General features: G+C 38.7%; 1 protein-coding gene across 6 annotated transcripts in view; it reads left to right on the forward strand.

Moving 5' to 3' along the window:
• The window catches only part of SETD2 (SET domain containing 2, histone lysine methyltransferase), a 148990-nt gene that overhangs the window by 40871 nt on the left and 82372 nt on the right, over nt 1–25747 (forward strand). For all 6 annotated transcript variants that reach the window (XR_004029763.1, XR_004029764.1, XR_004029765.1 and 3 more), the window contains exons 3-8: nt 647–5013; nt 8563–8694; nt 11326–11454; nt 19481–19604; nt 22243–22320; nt 24078–24175. Coding sequence is in view for 3 of the 6 variants with exons in the window: in XM_030811916.1 (XP_030667776.1) it covers nt 647–5013; nt 8563–8694; nt 11326–11454; nt 19481–19604; nt 22243–22320; nt 24078–24175 (4928 nt within the window). In the remaining 3 variants the exon portion in view is untranslated. The remainder of the gene's footprint in view (nt 1–646; nt 5014–8562; nt 8695–11325; nt 11455–19480; nt 19605–22242; nt 22321–24077; nt 24176–25747) is intronic.

The following is a 25747-nucleotide window of genomic DNA, read 5'->3' on the forward strand; positions in this document are numbered from 1 at the left end:
CATGCTGTAGCCACACCCTGCTAGTTTTTGTATTTTTAGTAGAGATGGGTTTTCATTATGTTGGCCAGGCTGGACTCGAACTCCTGACCTCAAGTGATCCTCCCGCCTCGGCCTCCCAAGGTGCTGGGATTACAGGTGTGAGCCACCGTGCTCAAGCCAGATGAGTATTTTTACTGTGCACTCAATGTGATGTCAGGAGACCACTGGTCTTGATGACCTCTGATTTTTCATCTCTGATACAGCACAAGAACAAACCATATTGAGTACTGAGATGTTAGATATTGCCCTTTATACAAATGTTTTTTAAACATATGTCAGGTTTTTAAAAAATTCTTTTTAAAAAATGCTACCTGGAAAATAGTTATAAAACTGAAAAAAATTATTTATGTAAGAGAAAGTAAGAATGGGGAAAATAGGTAATTGTTGAAGCTCGGAGTGGATACTTAGGGATTTATTATACCATTTTGTATACTTTTGACTGTTGTTTGAAAATTTTCGTAATAAAGATATATATAGCTTAGTGAAATTCCTACTATTTGTTATTAAAAAGAACTTTTCATTTCTCCAATAAACATTTTAAACTGTGTAGTCCATTTGAAAGTAACTATTTATTGTAGTAGTAATTGCTTATTTTGTTCATTTGTAGGCAAAGATTGAAAATGTGCAGAAAACAGGTTTCATCAAAGGACCAATGTTCAAAGGTGTTGCTTCTAGTCGATTTTTGCCCAAAGGCACCAAAACAAAAGTTAATTTGGAAGAACAGGGACGACAGAAGGTGTCATTCAGCTTCAGCCTTACAAAGAAAACTTTGCAGAATAGGTTTCTCACTGCACTTGGCAATGAAAAGCAAAGTGATACTCCAAACCCTCCAGCTGTACCTCTTCAGGTAGACTCGACTCCTAAAATGAAAATGGAAATTGGTGATACCTTACCTGCTGCAGAAGAATCTTCCCCACCAAAGTCAAGGGTGGAATTGGGCAAAATTCATTTTAAGAAACACCTGCTTCATGTAACATCCAGGCCACTGCTGGCTACTACCACAGCAGTAGCATCTCCGCCTACTCATGCAGCACCATTACCAGCAGTGACAGCAGAATCAACAACTGTAGACTCACCGCCCTCATCTCCGCCTCCACCGCCTCCACCTTTCCAAGCCACAACACTCTCATCACCAGCACCAGTAACAGAGCCAGTGGCCTTGCCACATACACCAATAACAGTTCTAATGGCAGCACCAGTACCCTTACCAGTAGATGTAGCAGTTAGATCTCTGAAAGAACCACCAATTATAATTGTACCAGAATCTTTAGAAGCAGGTACTAAGCAGGACACTGTATCTAATAGTTCAGAAGAACACATAATTCAAATATTGAATGAGCAAGCAGATATTTCCTCAAAAAAAGAAGATTCCCATATTGGGAAGGATGAAGAAATTCCAGATAGTTCTAAGATTAATCTGAGCTGTAAAAAAACAGGTTCTAAGAAGAAATCCTCACAATCTGAAGGCACCTTTCTTGGTTCAGAATCTGATGAAGATTCTGTACGGACTTCTTCAAGTCAAAAATCACATGATTTAAAATTTTCAGCAAGCATTGAAAAGGAAAGAGATTTTAAAAAGAGCTCAGCACCTTTAAAAAGTGAGGATCTAGGGAAATCTTCACGATCTAAAACAGACAGAGATGATAAATATTTTAGCTATTCAAAACTTGAAAGAGATACTCGGTATGTATCTTCCCGATGTAGATCAGAAAGAGAGCGACGGCGGAGCAGATCTCATTCTAGGTCTGAGAGAGGCTCTAGAACTAATTTATCCTATTCCAGGTCAGAACGATCTCATTATTATGACTCTGATCGTCGCTACCATAGGAGCTCCCCTTATCGAGAGAGGACACGCTATTCTCGGCCATACGCAGATAACAGAGCACGAGAGAGTTCTGACTCAGAAGAAGAGTATAAGAAGACATACTCAAGGCGTACCTCATCTCATTCCTCTTCTTACAGAGACCTAAGGACATCATCCTATTCTAAATCTGATCGGGACTGTAAAACTGAGACCTCTTACTTAGAGATGGAAAGAAGAGGCAAGTATTCTTCAAAACTAGAAAGAGAATCTAAAAGGACTTCAGAAAATGAAGCAATTAAAAGATGTTGTTCTCCCCCTAATGAACTGGGATTCCGACGAGGGTCATCATATTCTAAGCACGACAGTAGTGCTTCCCGTTATAAGTCTACCCTTTCAAAACCTATACCCAAGTCTGATAAATTTAAAAATTCTTTCTGTTGTACAGAATTAAATGAAGAAATGAAACAGTCTCATTCTTTTAGTTTACAGACACCTTGTTCAAAAGGTAGTGAATTAAGAATGATTAATAAAAATCCTGAAAGAGAAAAGGCTGGGTCTCCAGCTCCATCAAATCGATTAAATGATTCACCTACTTTAAAAAAGCTAGATGAGTTGCCTATTTTTAAGTCTGAATTTATAACACATGATAGCCATGATGGTATTAAGGAATTAGACTCTTTATCTAAAGTGAAGAATGATCAATTAAGAAGTTTTTGTCCCATAGAATTAAATATAAATGGATCTCCTGGGGCAGAATCTGATTTGGCAACATTTTGCACTTCTAAAACTGATGCTGTTTTAATGACTTCTGATGATAGTGTGACTGGATCGGAGTTATCCCCTTTGGTCAAAGCATGCATGCTTTCGTCAAATGGATTTCAGAATGTTAGTAGATGCAAAGAAAAAGACTTGGATGATACATGCATGCTGCATAAGAAGTCAGAAAGCCCATTTAGAGAAACAGAACCTCTGGTGTCACCACACCAAGATAAACTCATGTCTTTGCCAGTTATGACTATAGATTATTCCAAAACAGTAGTTAAAGAACCAGTTGATACGAGGGTTTCTTGCTGCAAAACCAAAGATTCAGACATATACTGTACTTCGAACGATAGCAACCCTTCTTTGTGTAACTCCGAAGCTGAAAATATTGAGCCTTCGGTTATGAAGATTTCTTCAAATAGCTTTATGAATATGCATTTGGAATCAAAACCAGTTATATGTGATAGTAGAAATTTGACAGATCACTCAAAATTTGCATGTGAAGAATATAAGCAGAGCATCGGTAGCACTAGTTCAGCTTCTGTTAATCATTTTGATGATTTATATCAACCTATTGGGAGTTCCGGTATTGCTTCATCTCTTCAGAGTCTTCCACCGGGAATAAAGGTGGACAGTCTAACTCTCTTGAAATGCGGAGAGAACACATCTCCAGTTCTGGATGCAGTGCTAAAGAGTAAAAAAAGTTCAGAGTTTTTAAAGCATGCAGGGAAAGAAACAATAGTAGAAGTAGGTAGTGACCTTCCTGATTCAGGAAAAGGATTTGTTTCCAGGGAGAACAGGCGTAATAATGGGTTATCTGGGAAATGTTTGCAAGAGGCTCAAGAAGAAGGGAATTCCATATTGCCTGAAAGAAGAGGAAGACCAGAAATCTCTTTAGATGAAAGAGGAGAAGGAGGACGTGTGCATACTTCTGATGACTCAGAAGTTGTATTTTCTTCTTGTGATTTGAATTTAACCGTGGAAGACAGTGATGGTGTAACTTATGCATTAAGGTGTGACAGTAGTGGTCATGCCCCAGAAATTGTGTCTACTGTTCATGAAGATTATTCTGGCTCTTCTGAAAGTTCAAATGATGAAAGTGATTCAGAAGATACAGATTCGGATGATAGCAGTATTCCAAGAAACCGTCTCCAGTCTGTTGTGGTTGTGCCAAAGAATTCTACTTTGCCCATGGAAGAAACAAGTCCTTGTTCTTCTCGGAGCAGTCAAAGTTATAGACACTATTCTGACCATTGGGAAGACGAGAGATTGGAGTCAAGGAGACATTCTTATGAGGAAAAATTTGAAAGTATAGCAAGTAAAGCCTGTCCTCAAACTGATAAGTTTTTCCTTCATAAAGGAACAGAGAAGAATCTGGAAATTTCTTTTACACAGTCCAGTAGAAAACAAATAGATAACCACCTGCCTGAACTTTCTCATCCTCAGAGTGATGGGGTTGATAGTACAAGTCATACAGATGTGAAATCTGACCCTCTGGGTCACCCAAATTCAGAGGAAACCGTGAAAGCCAAAATATCTTCTAGGCAGCAAGAAGAGCTGCCAATTTATTCTTCTGATTTTGAAGATGTCCCAAATAAGTCTTGGCAACAGGCCACTTTCCAAAACAGGCCAGATAGTAGACTGGGAAAAACAGAATTGAGTTTTTCTTCCTCTTGTGAGATATCACGTGTGGATGTCTTGCACTCATCAGAAGAGCTCAGAAACTTAGGTTGGGACTTCTCTCAAGAAAAGCCTTCTACTACATATCAACAACCTGACAGTAGCTATGGAGCTTGTGGTGGACACAAGTATCAGCAAAATACAGAACAGTATGGTGGGACACGTGATTACTGGCAAGGCAATGGTTACTGGGATCCAAGACCAGGTAGACCTCCTGGAACTGGGGTTGTGTATGATCGAACTCAAGGACAAGTACCAGATTCCCTAACAGATGATCGTGAAGAAGAGGAGAATTGGGATCAACAGGATGGATCCCATTTTTCAGACCAGTCCAATAAATTTCTTCTATCCCTTCAGAAAGACAAGGGGTCAGTGCAAGCACCCGAAATAAGTAGCAATTCCATTAAGGACACTTTAGCTGTGAATGAAAAGAAAGATTTTTCAAAAAACTTAGAAAAAAATGATATCAAAGATAGAGGGCCTCTTAAGAAAAGGAGGCAGGAAATAGAGAGTGATTCTGAAAGTGATGGTGAGCTTCAGGACAGAAAGAAAGTTAGAGTGGAGGTAGAGCAGGGAGAGACATCAGTGCCCCCAGGCTCAGCACTGGTTGGGCCCTCCTGTGTCATGGATGACTTCAGGGACCCACAGCGATGGAAGGAATGTGCCAAGCAAGGGAAAATGCCTTGTTACTTTGATCTTATTGAAGAAAATGTTTATTTAACAGAAAGGTAAGTCTAAGTAATACTTGTTTGACAAATTTTTACTCTTTTTTTGTTAGAAAAAGCCTTTAAACAATTCAGACTGTATGAGATTAAACACATGAAAGAGTTGTGGGATAAAATAAATGTAAAAGCCTAAAAAAGTGTTTTTACCTATTTAGATTTGATAGTATAGATTCCTTTCCCCATTTCCCCCCCACAACCCCACCCCCAGGAAAAGAGATGTCTATTTTTTTCTTTTATTACATATTTGGTTTTCAAGTTATAATTTAGGCTAGCCCAGTATTTCTGTAATTCCTTTTACATGTGAAAGTCTGACCAAAAAAATAGAATAAAACCCCAGCAAAATAATCTGTACTTAGAGAAGAAAAAAGTGGTTACCTTGGATTTTATTTTCAAAAATGTGCAGAATGAAGTATCTTTGGGTACTGTATTAGTCCGTTTTCATGCTGCTGATAAAGACATACCCGAGACTGGGAAGAAAAAGAGGTTTAATTGGACTTGCAGTTCCACATGGCTGGGGAGGCCCTAGAATTGTGGCAGGAGGCAAAAGGCACTTCTTACATGGTGGTGGCAAGAGAAAAGGAGGAAGAAGCAAAAGTGAAAACCCCTGATAAATCCATCAGATCTTGTGTGACTTATTCACCATCACAAGAATAACACGAGAAAGGCCAGCCCCCATGATTCAGTTACCTCCTCCTGGGACCCTCCCACAACACGTGGGAATTCTGGGAGATACAATTCAAGTTGAGTTTGGGTAGGGAAACAGCCAAACCACATCAGGTACTTATAAAGTTAGAACTAGACTAGAACATAATTTTCTTCTCTCATTTTTTTTTAGACTATTGTTAATAGATTAAATCTGGCAATAGTGTAATAAATATTTTAGAAATGATAAAGTGGTTTATCAAAAAATCCCTAACATGAAACAAATTATAATGAGAATAAGAGTAATGAAAACACTGTCCTCTAGAGCAGGGCTTCTCAGTCTGTTTTAACTTTAACCCTTCTTTGATAATTTTCTCATTTTCCTGATGTAAATGTATGTTGATTGTACTTAAAAAACCAAAAAGTATCCTGCCCACTTACTGTCCTTTTTTGGAAGTTTTCCTGCTAGTTGAGAATCAACCTAGCCATTGTACCTTTAAGCATCAAAATGTTATTAAATCAAATTTTCCACTGTGTATAAGGTAAAAGACTTAATTTTAAAGGTAGGTCCTACTAGAAATGTTTTTCTATTACAAAATAACCTTTTAACAGAGAGCCTTTTACAGCTATTTTCATTTATATCTAGTAATAAATTAGGTTTACATTTAAAATATTCAATATTTTAAGTAGTACCCTTTAGGAACTGCGTGAGTAGACTAATGGAACTTACAAGATCTTTGTAAAAGAATATAAATAAAACTAATCAGTCCAATTCTCTGACTTTTCTTTAGCATTGAGAATCAGATATATATATATATATATCTGATTATATATATATGATTATATATATATATCTGATTATATATATATATGATTATATATATATGATTATATATATATATATATATAAAAAACTGTGCACATAGATTTGGTTAGTGGAGGCATAAGAGGGCTTCCATCACTTTGCAGTGGGAAGGATTTATATATATTTAACTTTTTTTTGTTTTTGAGACAGAGTCTTACTTTGTCGCCCAGGATGGAGTGCAGTGGTGTGATCTCAGCTCACTGCAACCTCTGCCGGGTGCCACCACGCCCAGCTAATTTTTATATTTTTGGTAGAGATGAGTTTCGCTATGTTGGCCAGGCTGGTCTCGAACTTCTGACCTCAGGTGATCCGCCTGTCTCGGCCTCCCAAAGTACTGGGATTACAGGCGTGAGCTACCATGCCTGGCCTATATATTCAAAAATTGGAAGTGCCTTTTATATGCTAGGCATTTAGGAGTCACTAAAAAGACAAACTCTTATAAAAAAATAATATGAATATAATGAAAAAATTTTTCTTACGTTTAATGGAAAAGGGCTTACCTGCCAAAATCTATGCCCATTCGTCCTATTCCAGCCTTCTAGAGCAATACAAAATAAAGCTGCTGCTGATTCTTCAAAATTGTAGCTAAGTACTTCTAAATAGATAATTTTGTTTAGTCATCTTCAGGCTAAGCATATTCACATACTCATTAACGAATTGTGTCTTTAATCAAGAGGAATCATTCTTTTCACCTAAACTTATTTAAAACTGTCATAACACTCTTTAGGCACTTTATAAAATTACCACTAGAATAGAACATATGTTGAAGATCAAAGCAGATTAGAGGTAGGAGATTAGATAACCATTTAGAGCAGCTATGCTGTTTCCTGTTTGACAGTCAAAGAGTGAGTTATAGTTCTTATAGTTCCCTAATCTTACACATATCTTAACAGATCTTTTTTGACCATCTTTGGTTGTTTTTTTTGTTTTTTTTTTTTTTTGTTTTTTTTTTTTTAGACCAGGGTAAAAGACTAGTTCATCAGCAAAAAGGCCAATAAATAATCACATTTTCACTTTTACTTAGCACACTCTGGAGTGGGTTATTATGAACCCAATCAAATTTTAGCAGTTTATGTTCTTCTCCAAAATAAATCTGTCTGCATGGAGAAAGTTTAGCTCTCTTAAACATTTACCTGATTATTCCGTAATTACACTTCATTTAAAAAATTCAATCTGCTTTTAAACAAAATTTATGCAAATGTGATGTTACTGAAAGATAGTCTGAAATATTGGATTGAGTTAGAACTCACTCTCATTTTTTTAGAAACCCCTTTTCTCCCTCAATCTTATATCTCAACTATTGTTTGCTCATCCATGAGGTCTGATTCTTAAACTTAACTTTAACCAGCTATGCCACTATTTGAAATGCATGTTAAAGTATGACTTTAACACTTGAAACTGTTCAGAATCCAAGGCTTAGCTGATCTGGACTACGAAATAAGGGCTGAGCTCCAGAATGACTAGTCTTGAACTCATCTTATCTTCCCCATTTGCCAAGGTTAAGGTTGCCCTTCTCATGTTTTTTTTTTTTTTGGTAACACAGTTCTTAGGATTTTCAGTCTCACAAGTACTAATAATTAGATGTTTTATTTTGAATGGTTGACTTACAGGAATCATTAAATGTGAATCTAGCCAGGCGTAGTGGGTCATGCCTGTGATTGCAGCACTTTGGGAAGTGGAGGCAGGGGGATTTCTTGAGCCCAGGAGTTCAAGACCAGCCTGAGTAACATAGAGAGACCCTGACTCTACAGAATATTAAAAACAAACAAACAACAACAACAACAACAACAAAAACCAAGCGTGGTGGCATGAGCTGTGGTCCCAGCTATTCAGGAGGTGGAAGTGGGAGGGTCATTTGAATCCAGGAGGTTGAGGCTGCAGTGAGCCATGATCGCATCACTGCACCCTGGCCTGGGTGACAGAACAAGACCCTGTTTAAAAAAACCCAAAAGAATCTAATGAGATTTAGCACATACTTGATTACATATGTTATATCTTTACCACGAAATTTATTTAATCAGTTTTTATGAAATTTTACCCAATAGAAAGAAGAATAAATCTCATCGAGATATTAAGCGAATGCAGTGTGAGTGTACACCTCTTTCTAAAGATGAAAGAGCTCAAGGTGAAATAGCATGTGGGGAAGATTGTCTTAATCGTCTTCTCATGATTGAATGGTAAGTAAATTAGAATACTCGGCTTTTGCTCAACACTTCTATTAAATGTCTCTAAATATTGAATTATCAATGAAGAATAAAATTTAACCTTTCTCCTACCTATGGATGACTATAAGCAAAAAAGTATAGTAGACACTTTGATGTATAGTAGAAAACAGATATTAATAGGGCAACAAATATCCCTTGCATTGTGCATTAGATTACAGTACCCACCATGTTGTAAGTGCTCTGTAAAGTAGTCCTATAATATTAATTTCTATTCAGTACTTTTTTATCTTTTATAATATTCATATCCTAGGTGGTAAATGTTGGTATTTTTTAGCTTTCACTATAAAGTGAAATAAAACCCTAACATTTCAGAAATGCATAAAGTGAATGTCTTCTTCTCCCAAACATCAATCCCATTGTTTTGTCGTTTTTCCAGAAAACTTTTAATGCCTGTGCTAGCATAGGTAGATGTTTTCCTCTTTGTATGTATACAGATAAAATCTTATTCTATATACTTGCTTGGATTTGCTAATCATACCTAATCAGAGCTCTATGTACAGACCTGCCTTAATCTTTCTCTTGACTGCATTATGTATTCTATTCATAGTTAGCCAGTAATTATTCTGTTGACAGACATTTGCTTCTGTATTGTTCTTATAAATAGTAAATATCTTTACATTAAAAAACTTAATTTTGGCCAGGCGTAGTGGCTCATGCCTGTAATCCCAGCTATTTGGGAGGCTGAGGCAGGCAGATCACTTGAGGCCAGGAGTTTAGGATCAGCCTGGCCAACATGGTGAAACCCCATCTCTACTAAAAAATACAAAAATGAGCCAGGCATGATGACACACACCTGTAATCCCAGCTACTCTGGAGGCTGAGGCAGGAGAAGCACTTGAACCCAGGAGGTGGAGGTTGCAGTGAGCTGTCACTCCACTGTACTCCAGCCTGGGTGACAGAGCGAGACCTTGTCTCAAAAAAATTTTTTTAACCAATCTGATTGATGAAAAATATATTCTTGTCTTTAACGTGGAAAGAGTATACCTTATTTTTGATGTTGGTGAAGTGTTTTTTTCTCAAAGCTCAGTTTTTGGTTTTGCTCATGTTATAGTCTTGCAAAAATAAAATATGTATACCTTGAAAAAATAAAGAGAAAGGATTTTTGGTATTCTTTTATCCAAACTAGAGAGAGAGATGACAGTACAGATGTAACAAGAGAAGACATAGAGTTAGCATTGTTCTAACTTCATATTGTTGCCCTAGTCATTCTTCTGGGTTTTCCTGCCAACCTTGTGAAGCATACATGAAGAAAAATACTTGTTTATATTATTCACACACTTAAGCTTTTAGTAGTTCTCGGTTGTTCTCATGATTAGGTTCAAACTTAGCCTTGTATTCAGAGCCCTTCATAGCATATCATCAGCCTGTCTTTTCATCCTTCAGCAACTCACCTTTCTTACCAGTTATCTTCAGTTGTTTCATTTCCCTTTGTCCAAACAGGGATTGTTTTCCTATTTCTGCACACAGGCAGGGACAGTTATATCTCCAGCTTTCTTTATGCATATCCTACCTATCATTAGAGATTCTGCCTTAAATTCTCTTCCCTCCTGAAAGCTTTCCTTTATACTGCCTCACTCTAGAGCAAATCCTTCATCCTTTGACCATTGCTAAAAATGGTATTTGCTGCTGGGTTGGCAATAAATAATAATGTATTCAAAATGATTGGTAATTTCTAGTGGTCTTTTTTTTTTTTTTTTTTTTTTTTTTGAGACAGTCTCCTTCTGTCGCCCAGGCTAGAGTGCAGTGGCGCAATCTTGACTCACTACAGCCTCTGCCTCCTGGGTTCAAGCAATTCTCCTGCCTCAGCCTCCCAAGTAGCTGGGATTACAGGCGTGCACCATCATGCCCGGCTAATTTTTGTATTTTTCAGAGAGACAGGGTTTCACTATGTTGGCGAGGGTGGTCTTGAATTCCTGACCTCAAGTGATCCATCTGCCTCGGCCTCCCAAAGTGCTGGGATTACAGGCATGAACCACCGCACTCAGCCCCCTCTGGTGTAGTTTTAATCATCGTTAAAAACCTTTGTATCTATCACATATTAAGTCAAGTCAATCACTGTTTGATTTTATCATTTTTACTCTAGGATCCATGGGAGAAGAGCGGTGCCATGTTATTCTGTTTACTCTGAACAAGGATACGTTTAATAATGGCTTTAGATTTTCTCAATTGTAGATCAAGTAGTTAGCTGCATTCAAAAAATGAAATTAAAAGTGATTAGAGTAGAAGGAAGGGAAGGTGCACTTACAGAAAATAAGTTCTGCAGAGTTGTCAATGTACTGAAAGCTTACATGCAGCTGGAAAATGTATTCTAGACACCTAGGGAGTGGTAGATATATCCTGTGATGACCAGATGTCAAGGCTGTATTGTGGGTATGACCTGTTTAAGTAACAATGTAGATACTCAGTTCTAAGGAATCCCTTTGTGATGGAAGGAAAGGAAGGCTTAGTTGGGGGTTAGTCATACATATGCTAATTATACCATAAAAGCATGTATATATGTAGTTATACTAACACATTTTTTCAAAGTTACTTTGGTTCTTTTGCTGCTTTAAAGAATTAAATTTCCTCCTTTTCTCATTTCAGTTCTTCTCGGTGTCCAAATGGGGATTATTGTTCCAATAGACGGTTTCAGAGAAAACAGCATGCAGATGTGGAAGTCATACTCACAGAAAAGAAAGGCTGGGGCTTGAGAGCTGCCAAAGACCTTCCTTCGTAAGTTCTGGTTTAATTACCTTTCACTTCTTCTTTTTTTTGAGACAAGGTCTCACTCTGTCACCCAGACTGGAGTGCAGTGGCGCTATCTTGGCTCACTGGAACCTCTACCTCCCGGATTCAAGCAATTCTCCTGCCTCAGCCTCTCAAGTAGCTGGAACTACAGGCTCATGCCACCATGCCCAGCTGATTTTTTTTGTATTTTTTGGTAGAGACGTTGTTTCACCATGTTGGCCAGGCTGGTTTCGAACTCCGACCGCAAGTTTTCCGCCCACCTTGGCATCCCAAAGTGCTGGGATTACAGGTGTGAGCTGTCGCGCCCGGCCTTCACTTCATTTTTGTGGTGTTGAACTTAGATGTTTTTGTATGGAAATAATTTCTTTATTACACTGAGGTTTAATGATGATTATTATATAGAATGACCACTTGGTAGCTAGCTTGTTATTTAAAAAATCTTTTTTTCTTTTTTGGTAATTATGTTTTCTTTAATTCCAAGCAAGTACCAAGTGTTTACTGTGGACCCCCAGAATCTCTATAAAGCTATATAAAAAGGATTTGGGACAGAATTCATTAGTATACATAAAATTGAGTTGGGATAAGAGTAGAAGAGAAGGCCAGGTGCAGTGGCTCATGCCTGTAATCTTAGCGCTATGGGAAGCTGAGTGGGAGGACTGCTTGAGCCTGGGAGTTCAAGGTTACAGTGAGCTGTGATCACGCCACTGCATTCTAGCCTGGATGGCAGTGATCTCTTGTCTCTTAAAGAAAAAAAAAAAAAAAGAGCAGAAGAGAATACCTGAGCATATCAAGGTTAAGAATTAAAACATACTTGATAGATAATCATTAAACATTTCTTGAATGAATAAATGTTGCTTTCCATCTAACTGATGTAAGTTTTTAATATAATACACCAAAAGGTTCACTTTATTTTCTACCATATTCAGTATTTCCTGGAAATGTTTAATTTCCTTATATATAGCATATTTAAAGTATTCTTGGCCAGGCATGGTGACTCATGCTTGTAATCCCAGCACTTTGGGAAGCCAAGGGGAGTGGATCACCTGAAGTCGGGAGTTCGAGACCAGCCTGGCCAACATGGCGAAACCCCATCTCTACTAAAAATACAAAAATTAGATGGGTGTGGTGGCGCACGCCTATAATCCCAGCTACCCAGGAGGCTGAAGTAGGAGAATCGCTTGAACTTGGGAGGTGGAGGTTGCAGTGAGTGGAGATCATGCCACTGTACCCTAGCCTGGGAGACAGAGCAAGACTCCATCTCAAAAACAAACAAGAAACCCAAAATTAGGCTGGACGTGGTGGCTCACGCCTGTAATCCCAGCACTTGTGGGAGGCCGAGATGGGCAGATCACCTGAGGTCAGGAGTTCAAGACCAGCCCGGCCAGTGTGGTGAAACCCTGTCTCTACTAAAAATACAAAAATTAGCTCGATGTGGTGGCAGGCACCAATAATCCCAGCTACTTGGGGGGCTGAGGCAGGAGAATCTCTTGAACCGGGGAAGCGAAGGTTGCAGTGAGCCGAGATTGCTCCATTGTACTCCAGCCTGGGCGACAAGAGTGAAACTCTGTCTCAAAAAACAAAACAAAAATTAGCCAAGCATGATGGCGCACACCTGTAATCCCAGCTACTCGGGAGGCTGAGGCAGGAGAATTTGCTTGAACTCACGAGGAGGAGGTTGCAGTGAGCCGAGATCATGGCACTTCATTCCAGCCTGGGGGACAGAGCGAGACTGTCTCCAAAAAAAAAAAAAGTATTCTTAATGAAAGTCAAGTGCCTCTTTGAAGTTAAATATAAACAGATTACATGTGTTTATGGTTGAAACATTTAAAAAATATATAAAAGAAAAAATGGAAGGAAATAAAACATTTGCTGGATTCTAGTAACATAGACATAACTATTCTTTCAGAACCCTCTGAGCATATGGCCACACTTGGATGGGAGTTGGAGTTGGGGCAGGACTTGGTGGGGTTTAATCTGTTTATTGTGGGAATTCAAAACACAGGTAATAAAGACGATAATTTTTTTTTCTCACTGTTTTCCCCTTGGCAATAATTTGGTTTTATGACAGGAATCCTTATATATCTTTTGATAAGCAATTTGTTCTTTTTTTTTTCTTTTGAAGATAAGAAATGATGTTTATATTAATCTATCCTTTTGGGAACCAATCAGAAAAAAACATGTTTTGTTACACAAAAAGGGGGCTAGTAGGAACCTCATAGATTTCTCTAAGTTTTGTAAAAACACATCCTGGCTCATAACTGGTTTTATTGTTTTTTATTTTTTTGAGATGAGGTCTTGCCCTGTCACCCTCGCTGGAGTGTCCTGGCACAATCATAGCTCACTGCAGTCTCGACCTCCCAGGCTCAATTTATCCTCCTGCCTCAGCCTTCTGAGTAGCTGAGACTATAGGTGTGAGCCACTATGCCCAGCTACTTTATTTTTCCATTTTTTGTAGAGATGGGGTCCTCACTATGTTGCCTAGGCTTCTCATAACTGGTTTTTAATTGTTTATTTGAAACAAATATCCCGCAGAATTGTCATATACCCCATATCCAATTTATTGGATTCTTTATAATATTTTAAACAAATAATTGGTTACACTTCCTTTGAACACTGTTAGTGATACAGAACTCAATACCTCTCAAAGCAGCCCATTGAATTTCCAAAATCACTAGTTCTAGTCCAGACGCACATATTCAAAAATGCCTTCTTTCATTCTGCCCTAGCCAGCCAGGTCTTCTTGAGAGTTTCTTTTTTTTTTTTTTTTTTTTTTAAACCACAGTTTGAACACAAGCCTCTCTTACAGGGTCAATAGTGGATGAGCTGTCTGGACGCTGGTCTTTTGTGGTATCTGCAGTAAAATACACAGCTTCAAACCTGATCTAAATTCTGTTATTTGCAACAGACACTCTTTGATAGCTCAGTGCTCTTCTCATATTAAGGGGAAAGGAGATTGGGGAAGGGGGGAAAGGAGATTGGGGAAGGGAGGAAAGGATGTATGGCTTCAGTTTATAAGCCAGGTTAAAATTTCCTAAAGCTCTTTCGTTTTCTTCGGCTATTCACAGAGAACCCTGCTTTGGTACAATATACTAGGACTTAATGTTTCTGTGTTTCCCATACCTTCCTACTCCTATAACTTCCACATGATGATGGTAATACCAGTAGTTTATGAATTTCATAAACTAGTCAAAACTCTTGAGTTGTTTACTGGTAGAGTATTACCATTTAATAAGGACAGATTGTCAGATCTACACAGGATGAGAAATTATTTGGAGCTAAGTTGCTAGTTAGTGTTAAAGTGCCATGACGGACCCCACCAAAAAAGCAGGTTACTACCAAAACCCCTGTAGTTTTAGGAAATCTCCCAGTTGTAGGAAGAGAAGGCAGTCCAGGTTGACTTAATGTAATTGGATACCTGATAGGGTTTTAATTGAGGTAAAATTCACATAATATAAGATTGACCATTTTAAAGTTTACAATTCAGTACCATTTAGTGCATTCATAATCTTGTGCAACCGCCACCTTTGTCTGTGTCCAAAACATTTTCATCATCTGAAATGGGAACTCTGTACCTGTTAAGCAGAATCTTCTCATACCCACCTCCTCCCAGGCCTGGCAGCCACTAATTTGCTGTCTGTTTCTGTGGGTTGATGTATTCTCAGTATTTCATATAAATGAAATTATACAATATGTGGCCTTTTGTGTCTGGCTTCTTTCAGTTAGCATTATGTTTTTGAGGTTTCATCTGTATTGCAGCATGTGTCAGCACTTAATTCCTATTTATGGCTGAATAATACTGTTGTATGGGTACACGATATTTTGTATATCCTTTTGTTAGTTGATGGACATTTGGGCAAATGAGGCTTTTTTTTTTTTTTGAGATGGAGTCTTGCTCTGTCACTCAGGCTGGAGCACAGTGGCACGATCATGGCTCACTGCAACCTCTGCTTCCTGCGTTCAAGTGATTCTCCTGCCTCAGCCTCCTGAGTAGCTGGGATTACAGGTGTGTGCCACCATGCCCAGCTAATTTTTGTATTTTTAGTAGAGATGGGATTTCACCATGTTGGCCCAGCTGGTCTCGAACTCCTGACTACAGGTGATCTGCCTGGCTTGGCTTCCCAAAGTGCTGTAATTACAGGGGTGAGCCACCATGCCCGGCCGAAATGAGGCTTTTTTAGAAGCCATCTTTCCCCTCCACTTTTTTTTTGTTGTTTTTCGATGCAGGGTCTCACTCTGTTGCCCAGGCTCGAATGCAGTGGCACGATCACAGCTTACTGCCGCCTCAACCTTCTGGGCTCACGTGATCCTCTCACCTCAGCCTCTTCAGTAGCTGGAACTACAGGTGTACACTACCATACTCTGCTAATTTTTTTTGTATTTTTAGTAGAGACAGGGTTTTGCTGTGTTGCCCAGGTTGGTCTCGAACTCCTGAGCTCCAGTGATCCTCTCACCTTGGCTTTCCAAAGTGCTGGTATTACAGGCGTGAGCGACCACACCTGGCCCGTTTTATTAATAAAAAGTTTCAAACTTACAGAAAAGTTGAAAGAGTTGAACAGTTAGCATCCATATAAGCACCACTTAGATTTTATAGTTATTAACATTTTGTTCTGTTTGCTTTATTTTACATTCTCTGTCTGCCTGTCTCTTTTTTATCTATCAATCTTTTTTTGATGAAGCTTAAAGAGAGTTGCAGACATTATCCTTAACCCCTAAACCTCCATAGCATTGCAGTGACAGTGACAATTTCTGTCCCCACCCACCTGCCATAGTAGAGCCCTGTTGCCCTGAACAGGCTTTAAGGAGAAGGAGTTCAATGAAGTAACCCTATTCAGCCAGGAACAAATTTCAGGCTTAGTAAAAGATTAATAAGAATCATAAGAATCACACTTCTCATTGCCTTTGCCTTCATGGGATTTAGTCACTGCATGCCAGGCAATTTGATGTTTTTCTGCTTTGTTTTTGTTTTTATTTTGGTTTTTAATTGAGACACGTAGCTTCTCTAAGAAACCTAAATCTTAGAGTTGTAAGGACTGCATGATAGACTTTTACACTGGCCTCATATAGTTTTTCGGAGGTTAGGCAGCTGGAGGGTCTAGCCACTCTTCCTACATTCCCCAAATTCCTGAGGACTTTGAGATGCTTCTCTCAGCTGCTTCCTCAAGGTCAAACTGTTAGATCCATGTGTGTTGGTATATCCTTCCGACTTCCTGATGTGGGGTCTCTACTCTGAGTGATTTTAGTGGCTGGTCAGGCTCTGATATTTAAGAACTTTTTCTAAATAAGGTGATTTGAGAGTAATATCATTAGAATTGAATATTTTAGTATAATTCAAGAAAGCATCTTTATAATATAGTGAGGTAAATAGTTATTTAGGTGGAGTTTGAATCCCAGGCTGTAAATGAACTTGGTGAAGTTGGATAGATCACCTACATTATCCAAACTGTCTTATTTGTCAAATGGGCATCATATCGATGCCAGATGACATCAATGTGCTTTATTTTTATTTTTCATACTACCTTTCAAAAGCAGGTAATTAAGCCTTAAATGAGTAAGTTTAGGGAAGATAGATTTTTGGCAGGAGAGGGATTAGAAATTTTTTTATGTGTGCAGTTCCAGATCCTGGATAATAATATGTTTTGTATGTTTTGTAGTCACCACATTTAATTCACAAGGCAGTCTATGATGTCATTTTTCTTTTTCTCTCTTTTTTAAGTTTTTAAAAAATGTTTTAAAACATTTTTTAAAATTTATTTATTTTGGTAGAGACGGGGTTTCGCCATGTTGCCCAGCTGGTCTGAAACTCCCAGGCTTAAGCGATCTACCCACCTCGGCCTCCCGAAGTGCTGGGATTACAGACTTGAGCCACTGTGCCCGGCCTTTTTTTCTTTTTTTAATGCGACGGGGTCTTGCTCTGTCACCTAGCCTGGAGTGCAGTAATGTGATCGTAGCTCATTGTAGATTCAAACTCAGGGCTCAAACAATTCTCCTGCTCCAGCCTTTCAACTGGTATAGTGGACTATAGGCACATAATACCATGGCCGGCTAATTTTTTAATTTTTTATTGTTTGTCAAGATGAGGTCTTCCTGCGTTTCTCAGGCTGGTCTTGAACTCTTGGGCCAAAGCAATCCTCCCCCCTTCAGCCACCCAAAATGACTTTTCTTTTTCTTGAGGGAGGGCACTAATCCTAGAAGTGGAGAGTCCAACATTGTAGGACCTCAAATTTTTTCATCATTTTAAATTATTTGCAAGATGATAAGCTTCTGGGATTAGAAAGGACATTTCAAATATTGGTTATAGAGGTAATAATTTGACTTTCTAGGTTTACCCATGAATAATCAGATTTTTATTATTGAGACCTAAATGTGTTGGTGATGGACTACTATATAAATATATATATATACATCCACTATACCTTCAATCCTGTTTTTGAGCTCTGCTTTTTAATATATATGTTCTTTTCTCATTTGTTTTTAATTGCTTTATTTTTTAAAGTAAAAGGATTTAATTTTTTTTTTGAGACGGAGTCTTGCTCTGTCACCCAGGCTGGAGTGCAGTGGCGCAATCTCGGCTCACTGCAAGCTCCGCCTCCCGGGTTCACGCCATTCTTCTGCCTCAGCCTCTCCGAGTAGCTGGGACTACAGGCGCCCGCCACCACGCCCGGCTAATTTTTTGTATTTTTAGTAGAGACGGGGTTTCACTGTGGTCTCGATCTCCTGACCTCGCGATCCGCCCGCCTCGGCCTCCCAAAGTGCTGGGATTACAAGCGTGAGCTACCGCGCCCGGCCAGGATTTAATTTTTTTCAGTTGGCAAAGTTAACTCCTTTAATAAGTACATTGATTATGCCAGTATGTTGTAAACAAATACAAAAGATTTACATTAAAAAAAATTTCTTTCATTAGAATTAGGGCATGTTTATTTTGAGGGGATAAGAAAAGACTTTCAGGCAGGCCATTTCATGTCAGAACTTAGGAGTAAAACATAGTATAACATTTGTCTACATAGAACTAATAGTTGAAGTCATTGATTAGAATGAGCTTTTAGAGAAGAGAAGGGGAAAAGACTGAGAATTTAATATCTTCAGTTCAGAATAAATCGGTAAATAATCAAGAAAAGAACATTCAAAGATATAGGGTAACTGAAAGATGCCAAAGAAGAAGATAAATCACAATTACCAATTACATTCTAAAGAGAAGTCAAAGAGAATGTCATTACATAAAGGGGATTAGATTTGATCTTTAACATTTTTAGAGACCTTTGAGAGTAAAGACAGCAGAAGAGCTGCTATATTTAAATTTCCTTCTTTTTTTTTCTTTTTCCTTTTTTTTTTTTGAGACGGAGTCTCACTCTGTTGCCCAGGCTGGAGTGCAGTGGCACAATCTCAGCTCACTGCAACTTCCTGCCTCCCAGGTTCAAGCAATTCTCCTGTCTCAGCCTCCCAAGTAGCTGGGACTACAGGTGCACGCCACCATCCCTGGCTAATTTTTGTATTTTTAGTAGAGATGGGGGTTTCACCATATTGGTCAGGCTGGTCTCGAACTTCTGACTTCAGGTGATCCACCCGCTTCTACCTCCCAAAGTGCTGGGATTACAGGCATGAGTCCCCGTGCCCAGCTGCCTTTTTTTTTTTTTTTTTTTTAGAGCAAAAATCCTCTAACTTTTCAGTCTCTTGATTTCTTCAGAGCTGTTTTCCAGCTGTTAATAACTGTTTTTTTGATATTTTAAGCCAGACTTGAATGTTTTAGTATCTAGTTAAAGGATATATATTTTGGTAGTAGGTATAAATTATAAAAGCATCTTAGAATCAACATTCTTTGAAAAGTACTATGAAGGAGAAAAGTAACCTTGGTTAGAAGCTAGATACTTGACATATGTTTGAAATTTATTTTGTGTAATAACTAAATTTATCCACATTGCAGTATTTATTTAAATTCCTTATTTTTGCCTGCGCATATATGTTTTCCATACTGCTCCTAGGCAGGAAGTACTATTTTTTTCCTTTTGGTTTGCAGGAACACCTTTGTCCTAGAATATTGTGGAGAGGTACTCGATCATAAAGAGTTTAAAGCTCGAGTGAAGGAGTATGCACGAAACAAAAACATCCATTACTATTTCATGGCCCTGAAGAATGATGAGGTAAGCAGCTTGGATATGTTTGCCTTGAAACAGATCTGTTAGGTTTGAAGGAGCCATTGATACTGATTTGATTTCTTTTTTTTTTTTTTTTTTTTTTTTTTGAGACAGAGTCTTGCTCTGTCGCCCAGGCTGGAGTGCAGTGGCAAGATCTCGGCTCACTGCATCCCCTGCCTCCTGGGTTCAAGCAATTCTCCTGCCTCAGCTTCCTGAGTAGCTAGGATTATAGGCGCCTGCCACCATGCCTTGCTAATTTTTGTATTTTTAGTAGAGACGGGGTTTCACCACGTTGGCCGGGCTGGTCTCGAACTCGTGACCTCACCAAAGCGTTGAGATTATAGGCATGAGCCACCGTGTCCTGCCGACTGATTTCTAAAATATATTAAGCGACAAAAATGAGGGGCAGAGCAGTATAAATAGCGTCTATTTGTTTACAAAAAGCGTGGAAGTTACTGTTGCATGACAAGGTAGAAAAAAACATGGAAGAGAGAGGAATTTACATATATATGTAATCTATAGATATATATCTATAGATTACATATATATGTATATAAAGATAAACATAGTGTGTTTTAGATTACAACACTTAGAAATTATTGATGACCCCCAGAGTGCCTTTTTTTTTTTTTTTTTTTTTTTTTTTTTTTTGAGATAGTATCTTGCTGTATTACCTGGGCTGGAGTGCAGTGGTGCCATCTTGGCTCATTGCAACCTCTGCCTCCCGGGTTCAAGTGATTCTTGTGCCTCAGTCTTCTGAGTAGCTGGGACTACAGGCACACACCATCATGCCCAGCTAATTTTTGTATTTTTAGTAGAGACGGGGTTTTGCCGTGTTGGCCAGGCTGGTCTTGAACTCCTGGCCTCAAGCAATCCACGTGCCTTAGCCTCCCAAAGTACTGGTATTATAGGTGTGAGCCACAGTTCCTGGCCCCAAAGTGCTTTTGCTTATATAGGTTATGTGGGTTATAATTACTTATACTTAATCATATTAAAAATTACAACTGAGAAATTTAGAATGTCTGTTTAAAACTACATTAGGGCCAAGTGGGAGAATCATTTGAGGCCAAAGGAGGCCAGCCTGGGCAACACAGTGAGACCTCATCTCTACAAAAACTAAAAAAAATTAATCGGGCATGGTTTTGCATGCATCTAGTTACAGCTGCTCCAAGGGTTCAGACTGAAGGCTAAAACAGAGGATCACTTGAGTGTTGGCCCAGATTGGCCTCCCAGAGCGTTGGGATTACAGGCATGAGCCACTACGCCCAGCCCATTTTGGTCTTTATTTAGAAGTTTGTTGATGTTTTGTGGCCAGAAATATGCCATAGGAACTTAACTATTGTTTAATATCCGTTAGCCTATGGTAAAATTGGTTTCCTTGTATGTTGTTTTGCTTTTGTAAGTTGCAGTTTCAAAGAACCTGTTGATGACTTTAAGTGAGGACTTAACTGTAACAATAGTAAGCCCATTACTTATTGATAAAAATAACATGGTATTATGAAAAATAACTTTTTTTTTTTTGAGTCAGGGTCTTGCTCTGTTGCCCAGCCTGGGGTGCAGTGGCATGATGATAGCTCACAGCAGCCTTGAACTGCTGGGCTCAAGCAGTCCTCCCACCTCAGTCTCCTGAGGTGCTGGAACTACAGGCACATGCCACCATGCCTGGCTTATTTTTAAATTTTTTGTAGAGACAGGGTCTTGCTGTGTTGCCCAGGCTGGTCTCACTTCTGACCTGAAGCAATCCTCCTGCCTGCCTCAACTTCCCAAAGCACTGGGATTACAGGCATAAACCACTGTGCCTGGCCTTGGAAAATGATTATTTAATTTTTTTTTTTTTTTTTTAGTGAAAAGAGTTGCATCGCTTTACATTTTTATAGATCTCTTTAATGTCTGGCTTAATAGAATTCAGTTCAATTCTCATATATCTGCCTCTGTATTCAGTGTGGAAATGTAAATTCTAGGGACCTAACCCCAGAGCTGTTTAGTTTAACCCTAGGGATGGGTTCAGCAAGTTTTAACAAACTCTCCATGGGATTTGGATACACACTCAAGGTTGAGACCTATGGCATTGTGACATAGCCCACACTTTAAAGTGAAGTATTATACCATGCAGTGAGATTGGGATATAATAGAATATAAGAAATGGCTAAGGATAAATGGGAGAGACACTGATAAAGATAGTTTTGCCTATGGGCAAAAGTTAATAATTAGCAGATCTTCCAAAAGCATCAGTTAGGTATTTGTCACTTTGAAGTGTGAGGCAGTGTGACAGTTCTCTGAAGCAAGGGCAAAGTTGGGGTAAGGGAGTGTGTGTGTGTGCATGCGTGTGCATTGCATGTATCTTACATTTGTCTTAATGCTTTTCCTTTGTAAAATGTGTAAATTTTTTTTGATTGAATGGGTTAATTTAATTCACAGTGTCATCTGTCTTCAGTTAGAAATAATGGAAACTGAGCCGTTGTTTACAGTGGAAAAACTATGAAGCTGGTAGTCAGGAGGGCTCGCTGCCCTACTTTAACTGGTTAGGTTTCGCAGCACAATCTTTTTTTTAATTGATGCATAAGAGATGTATGTAGTTTTGCAGGTAATTGCATGAATATTTAAGGTATTATTTTTTAATTCTTAAATGATCCTCTTCTCCCAGATAATAGATGCCACTCAAAAAGGAAACTGCTCTCGTTTCATGAATCACAGCTGTGAACCAAACTGTGAAACCCAAAAAGTAAGTTGAGGTGGATTTAGAGTTTGAGGTATTTGTTCACGATTGCTGTTCTGACCATTAATTTTAGATCCCATATCTAAGGTACTCATGAATTTTTTAGTCCCTTTTTCCTATTCTACTTTATTATTTAAGATTTTATTTTGAAATAAGTTTAGATTTATAGGAATGTTAGAAAAATAGTATTGACTACACCCATATATCAGTCTTCACCTAGCTTTCCCCATGTTAACATCATATATAACCATAATAAAAGGATCAGATCCAGGGAATGCTATTAAGTAATATAAAGACCTTATTCAAATTTTGACAGCTGTTGTTTTTCTGGTCCAGGATACAATCCAGGAACTCACATTGCGTTTAGTTGTCACCTCTCCTTCCTTGCCCCTAATTATTTTATATATTATTTTAATGGTGCCAAAATACAAAACTAAATTTTAATTTTGAAAGTTCAGTGTGTATTTGGATTCTTTATCAGGTCTTATCTAGGTGCAACATTTGACTTTTAATAACACTGATGAGGGACTGAACGACTGACATTGAGAGGGATTGTATCTTTTTTTTTTTTTTTTTTTTTGCCCATGCTGGAGTGCAGTGACATGATCTCGACTCACTGCAACCTCCGCCTCCTGGATTCATGCGATTCTCCTGCCTCAGCCTCCCAAGTAGCTGGGATTACACGTGCGTGCCATCACGTCCAGCTAATTTTTTTAGTATTTTTAGTAGAGACGGGGTTTTGCCATGTTGGCCAGGCTGGTGTCAAACTCCTGGCCTCAAGCAATCCACCCCCGTCGGCCTCCCAAAGTGTTAAGATTACAGGCATGAGCCTCCGCACCCAGCTGGGATTGTAACTTTTTTAGGTTAAAGCTATGAACCCGCTCTGCAAATGTGTATCATTGATTTCCTCTCATGTTGAAATAGTGCTTTTGAGTCTGGGTATTTTTTGCCCTTTGAACTATACGCTAATAGATTTTATGCATGGCTCTTCCAGGAGCCAGGTTGTGTAACAAAAAGGAGAACCTACTGTGGAATCATTCAACCTAGGTTTTGGTTATAGTTCTGCCAGAGCTGGTGGCCACATGTCTAGCTATGAGACTCTCACTGTACAGTGTCCCCTTAATCTCTGCAAGTCCAGAGTTTTCATTAGTAACATGTGCAAATTGTCTGGATCAGAGCTCCTCAGTCCTTGACTTGCTTACATGTTTTGGAACTAAAAGATCTGCCTCCCCTGTATCTGCCCCCATTTTAATTCTTGAGTCTTATGCATCTGTTCTGATGTCCCTTTCACTATACTCACCCAGATGACCACCGCTTCATGGAATTAAACTTTTAGGATCAGTGTTTCCTAGTTTCTATATCTCATCTTATCTTACAACTTGGTTACTTTTAAAATATGTTAATATAGACTTGCCTTTGATACTCAGTGACACAAGCATCCTCTATTTGCCAATTTTTAGTACAAGTGAATCTTTACTGTATGGAAATGTTAAGATAAAGTAGCAGTTACTTTATTTTCTTTTTTTTAGCAGTTACTTTTATTAGAGACGAATTAGAGATATATCCAATCTGGTAGTCCGTAGAATGAGAGTTACACTTAAATATTTTACTTCTTTTAAAAAAGTCTCCATGTGCTATTTGGGAAAACCTTCATTGCCTAAAGACCCATTTGCATAATTAAGGCGGATGATGATGATCTTTATATATGCACACACACACACTAATAAGTTACTAATTTCTTTTGTTTTCAAACATCATCTCAGTGGACTGTGAACGGACAACTGAGGGTTGGGTTTTTTACCACCAAACTGGTTCCTTCAGGCTCAGAGTTAACGTTTGACTATCAGTTTCAGAGATATGGGTAAGTATTGTTTCTACTATAATTTTGCTGCTTCTGATGGGGAAATAGGCTGTTCAGATATAAGGATATAAAATTTTAATTTGAATTACTTAAAAGTTATATTTACTCTCAACTCTTATCTATAAGATATTGTTTTGGTTTTGTGTGTTTTTCTACTGTATTACACTTCTGACCCTTAAGGGATGTTGTACAGGAACTATATAATTTTCTCCTCAACTTCATACTGTCTACTTGTATAATTATATTTCTTATGTAATTCTGAAAAACTTTATTATAGACATGCCAACTCTTTTTGTGTGTCTGAAGAGAATAGTACAGTATTATAAATTCCTCTGTATCCGTTATTCAGCATTAACAGTTAGCAACTCATAACCAGTCTATTTCATCTGTACCATTTTGTACTCTTAAATATAATTGGTTACCTAGTTCTGTTTACTAAAAACAGTAACCGATGCAATAGCAAAGACTGCCTAAGCAAAAAGTGTGGGGGTTCTTATTAACACTGAAGCATTAATAAAGATACTGAGGAGGTTTGAAGGACATTATGTAAAATCCCTGTGTTCTAATGACTACTTAAAAATAAAACTACAGGCTGGTTGCAGTGGGTCACGCCCGTAATCTCAGCACTTTGGGAGGCTGAGGCGGGCAGATCACGAGGTCAGGAGTTTGAGCCTGGCCAACATGCCGAAACCCCATCTGTACTAAAAATACAAAAATTAGCTGGGTGTGGTGGCACACGCCTGTAATCCCAGCTACTCTGGAGGCTGAGGCAGGAGAATAGCTTGAACCTGGGAGGTGGAGGTTGCAGTGAGCTGAAATTGTGCTGTTGCACTTCATCCTGGGTGACTCCATCTTAAAAAAATAAAAAACAAACAAAAAACTACACCTGGGAGGCTGGGTGTGGTGGCTCATGCCTGTAATCCCAGCACTTTGAGAGGCCGAGGTGGGCAGATCACGAGGCCAGGAGTTCGAGACCAGCCTGGCCACATGGTGAAACCCTGTCTCTACTAAGAATACAAAAAGTAGACAGGTGTGGTGGCACATGCCTGTAATCCTAGCTACACCGGAGGCTGAGGGAGAATCACTGGAGATCGTGCTACTGCACTCCAACCTGGGTAACAGAGAAAGACTCTGTCTCAAAAAAAGCAAAACAAACAAAAAAGCAAAAAAAAAAAAAACTATATTAGTCAACCAATTCACGACTTTAAAGACTAGTTTAAAAATAAAAAAGGAAAAAAATTAAGCATTTAAACATTTATTCTGCCTTTCTCAAGTGACTTCTGCTTTAGGTTAAACCAAATAGTTGATGAGAGGAAGTTTTTCTTTGTACAGGTCTTCCAGTTAATAAATGTAGTAGTAGGCGAGCTGTGGTGGTGCACGCTTATAGTCCCAGCTACTCAGGAGGGTGAGGTGGGAGGATCACTTGAGCCTAGGACATTGAGGCTGCAGGGAGGCATGACCTTGCTACTACAGTCCAGCCTGGGCCATAGCGCAAGACCCTGTCTCAGAAAACAAAAAGATAAAACTAAATTAAGTAGTAAAAATGTCAACATTTTGCAACACTTAGTAAGG

Source organism: Nomascus leucogenys, chromosome 4 (genome assembly GCF_006542625.1).
Source record: "Nomascus leucogenys isolate Asia chromosome 4, Asia_NLE_v1, whole genome shotgun sequence".
Classification (NCBI taxonomy): domain Eukaryota; kingdom Metazoa; phylum Chordata; class Mammalia; order Primates; family Hylobatidae; genus Nomascus; species Nomascus leucogenys.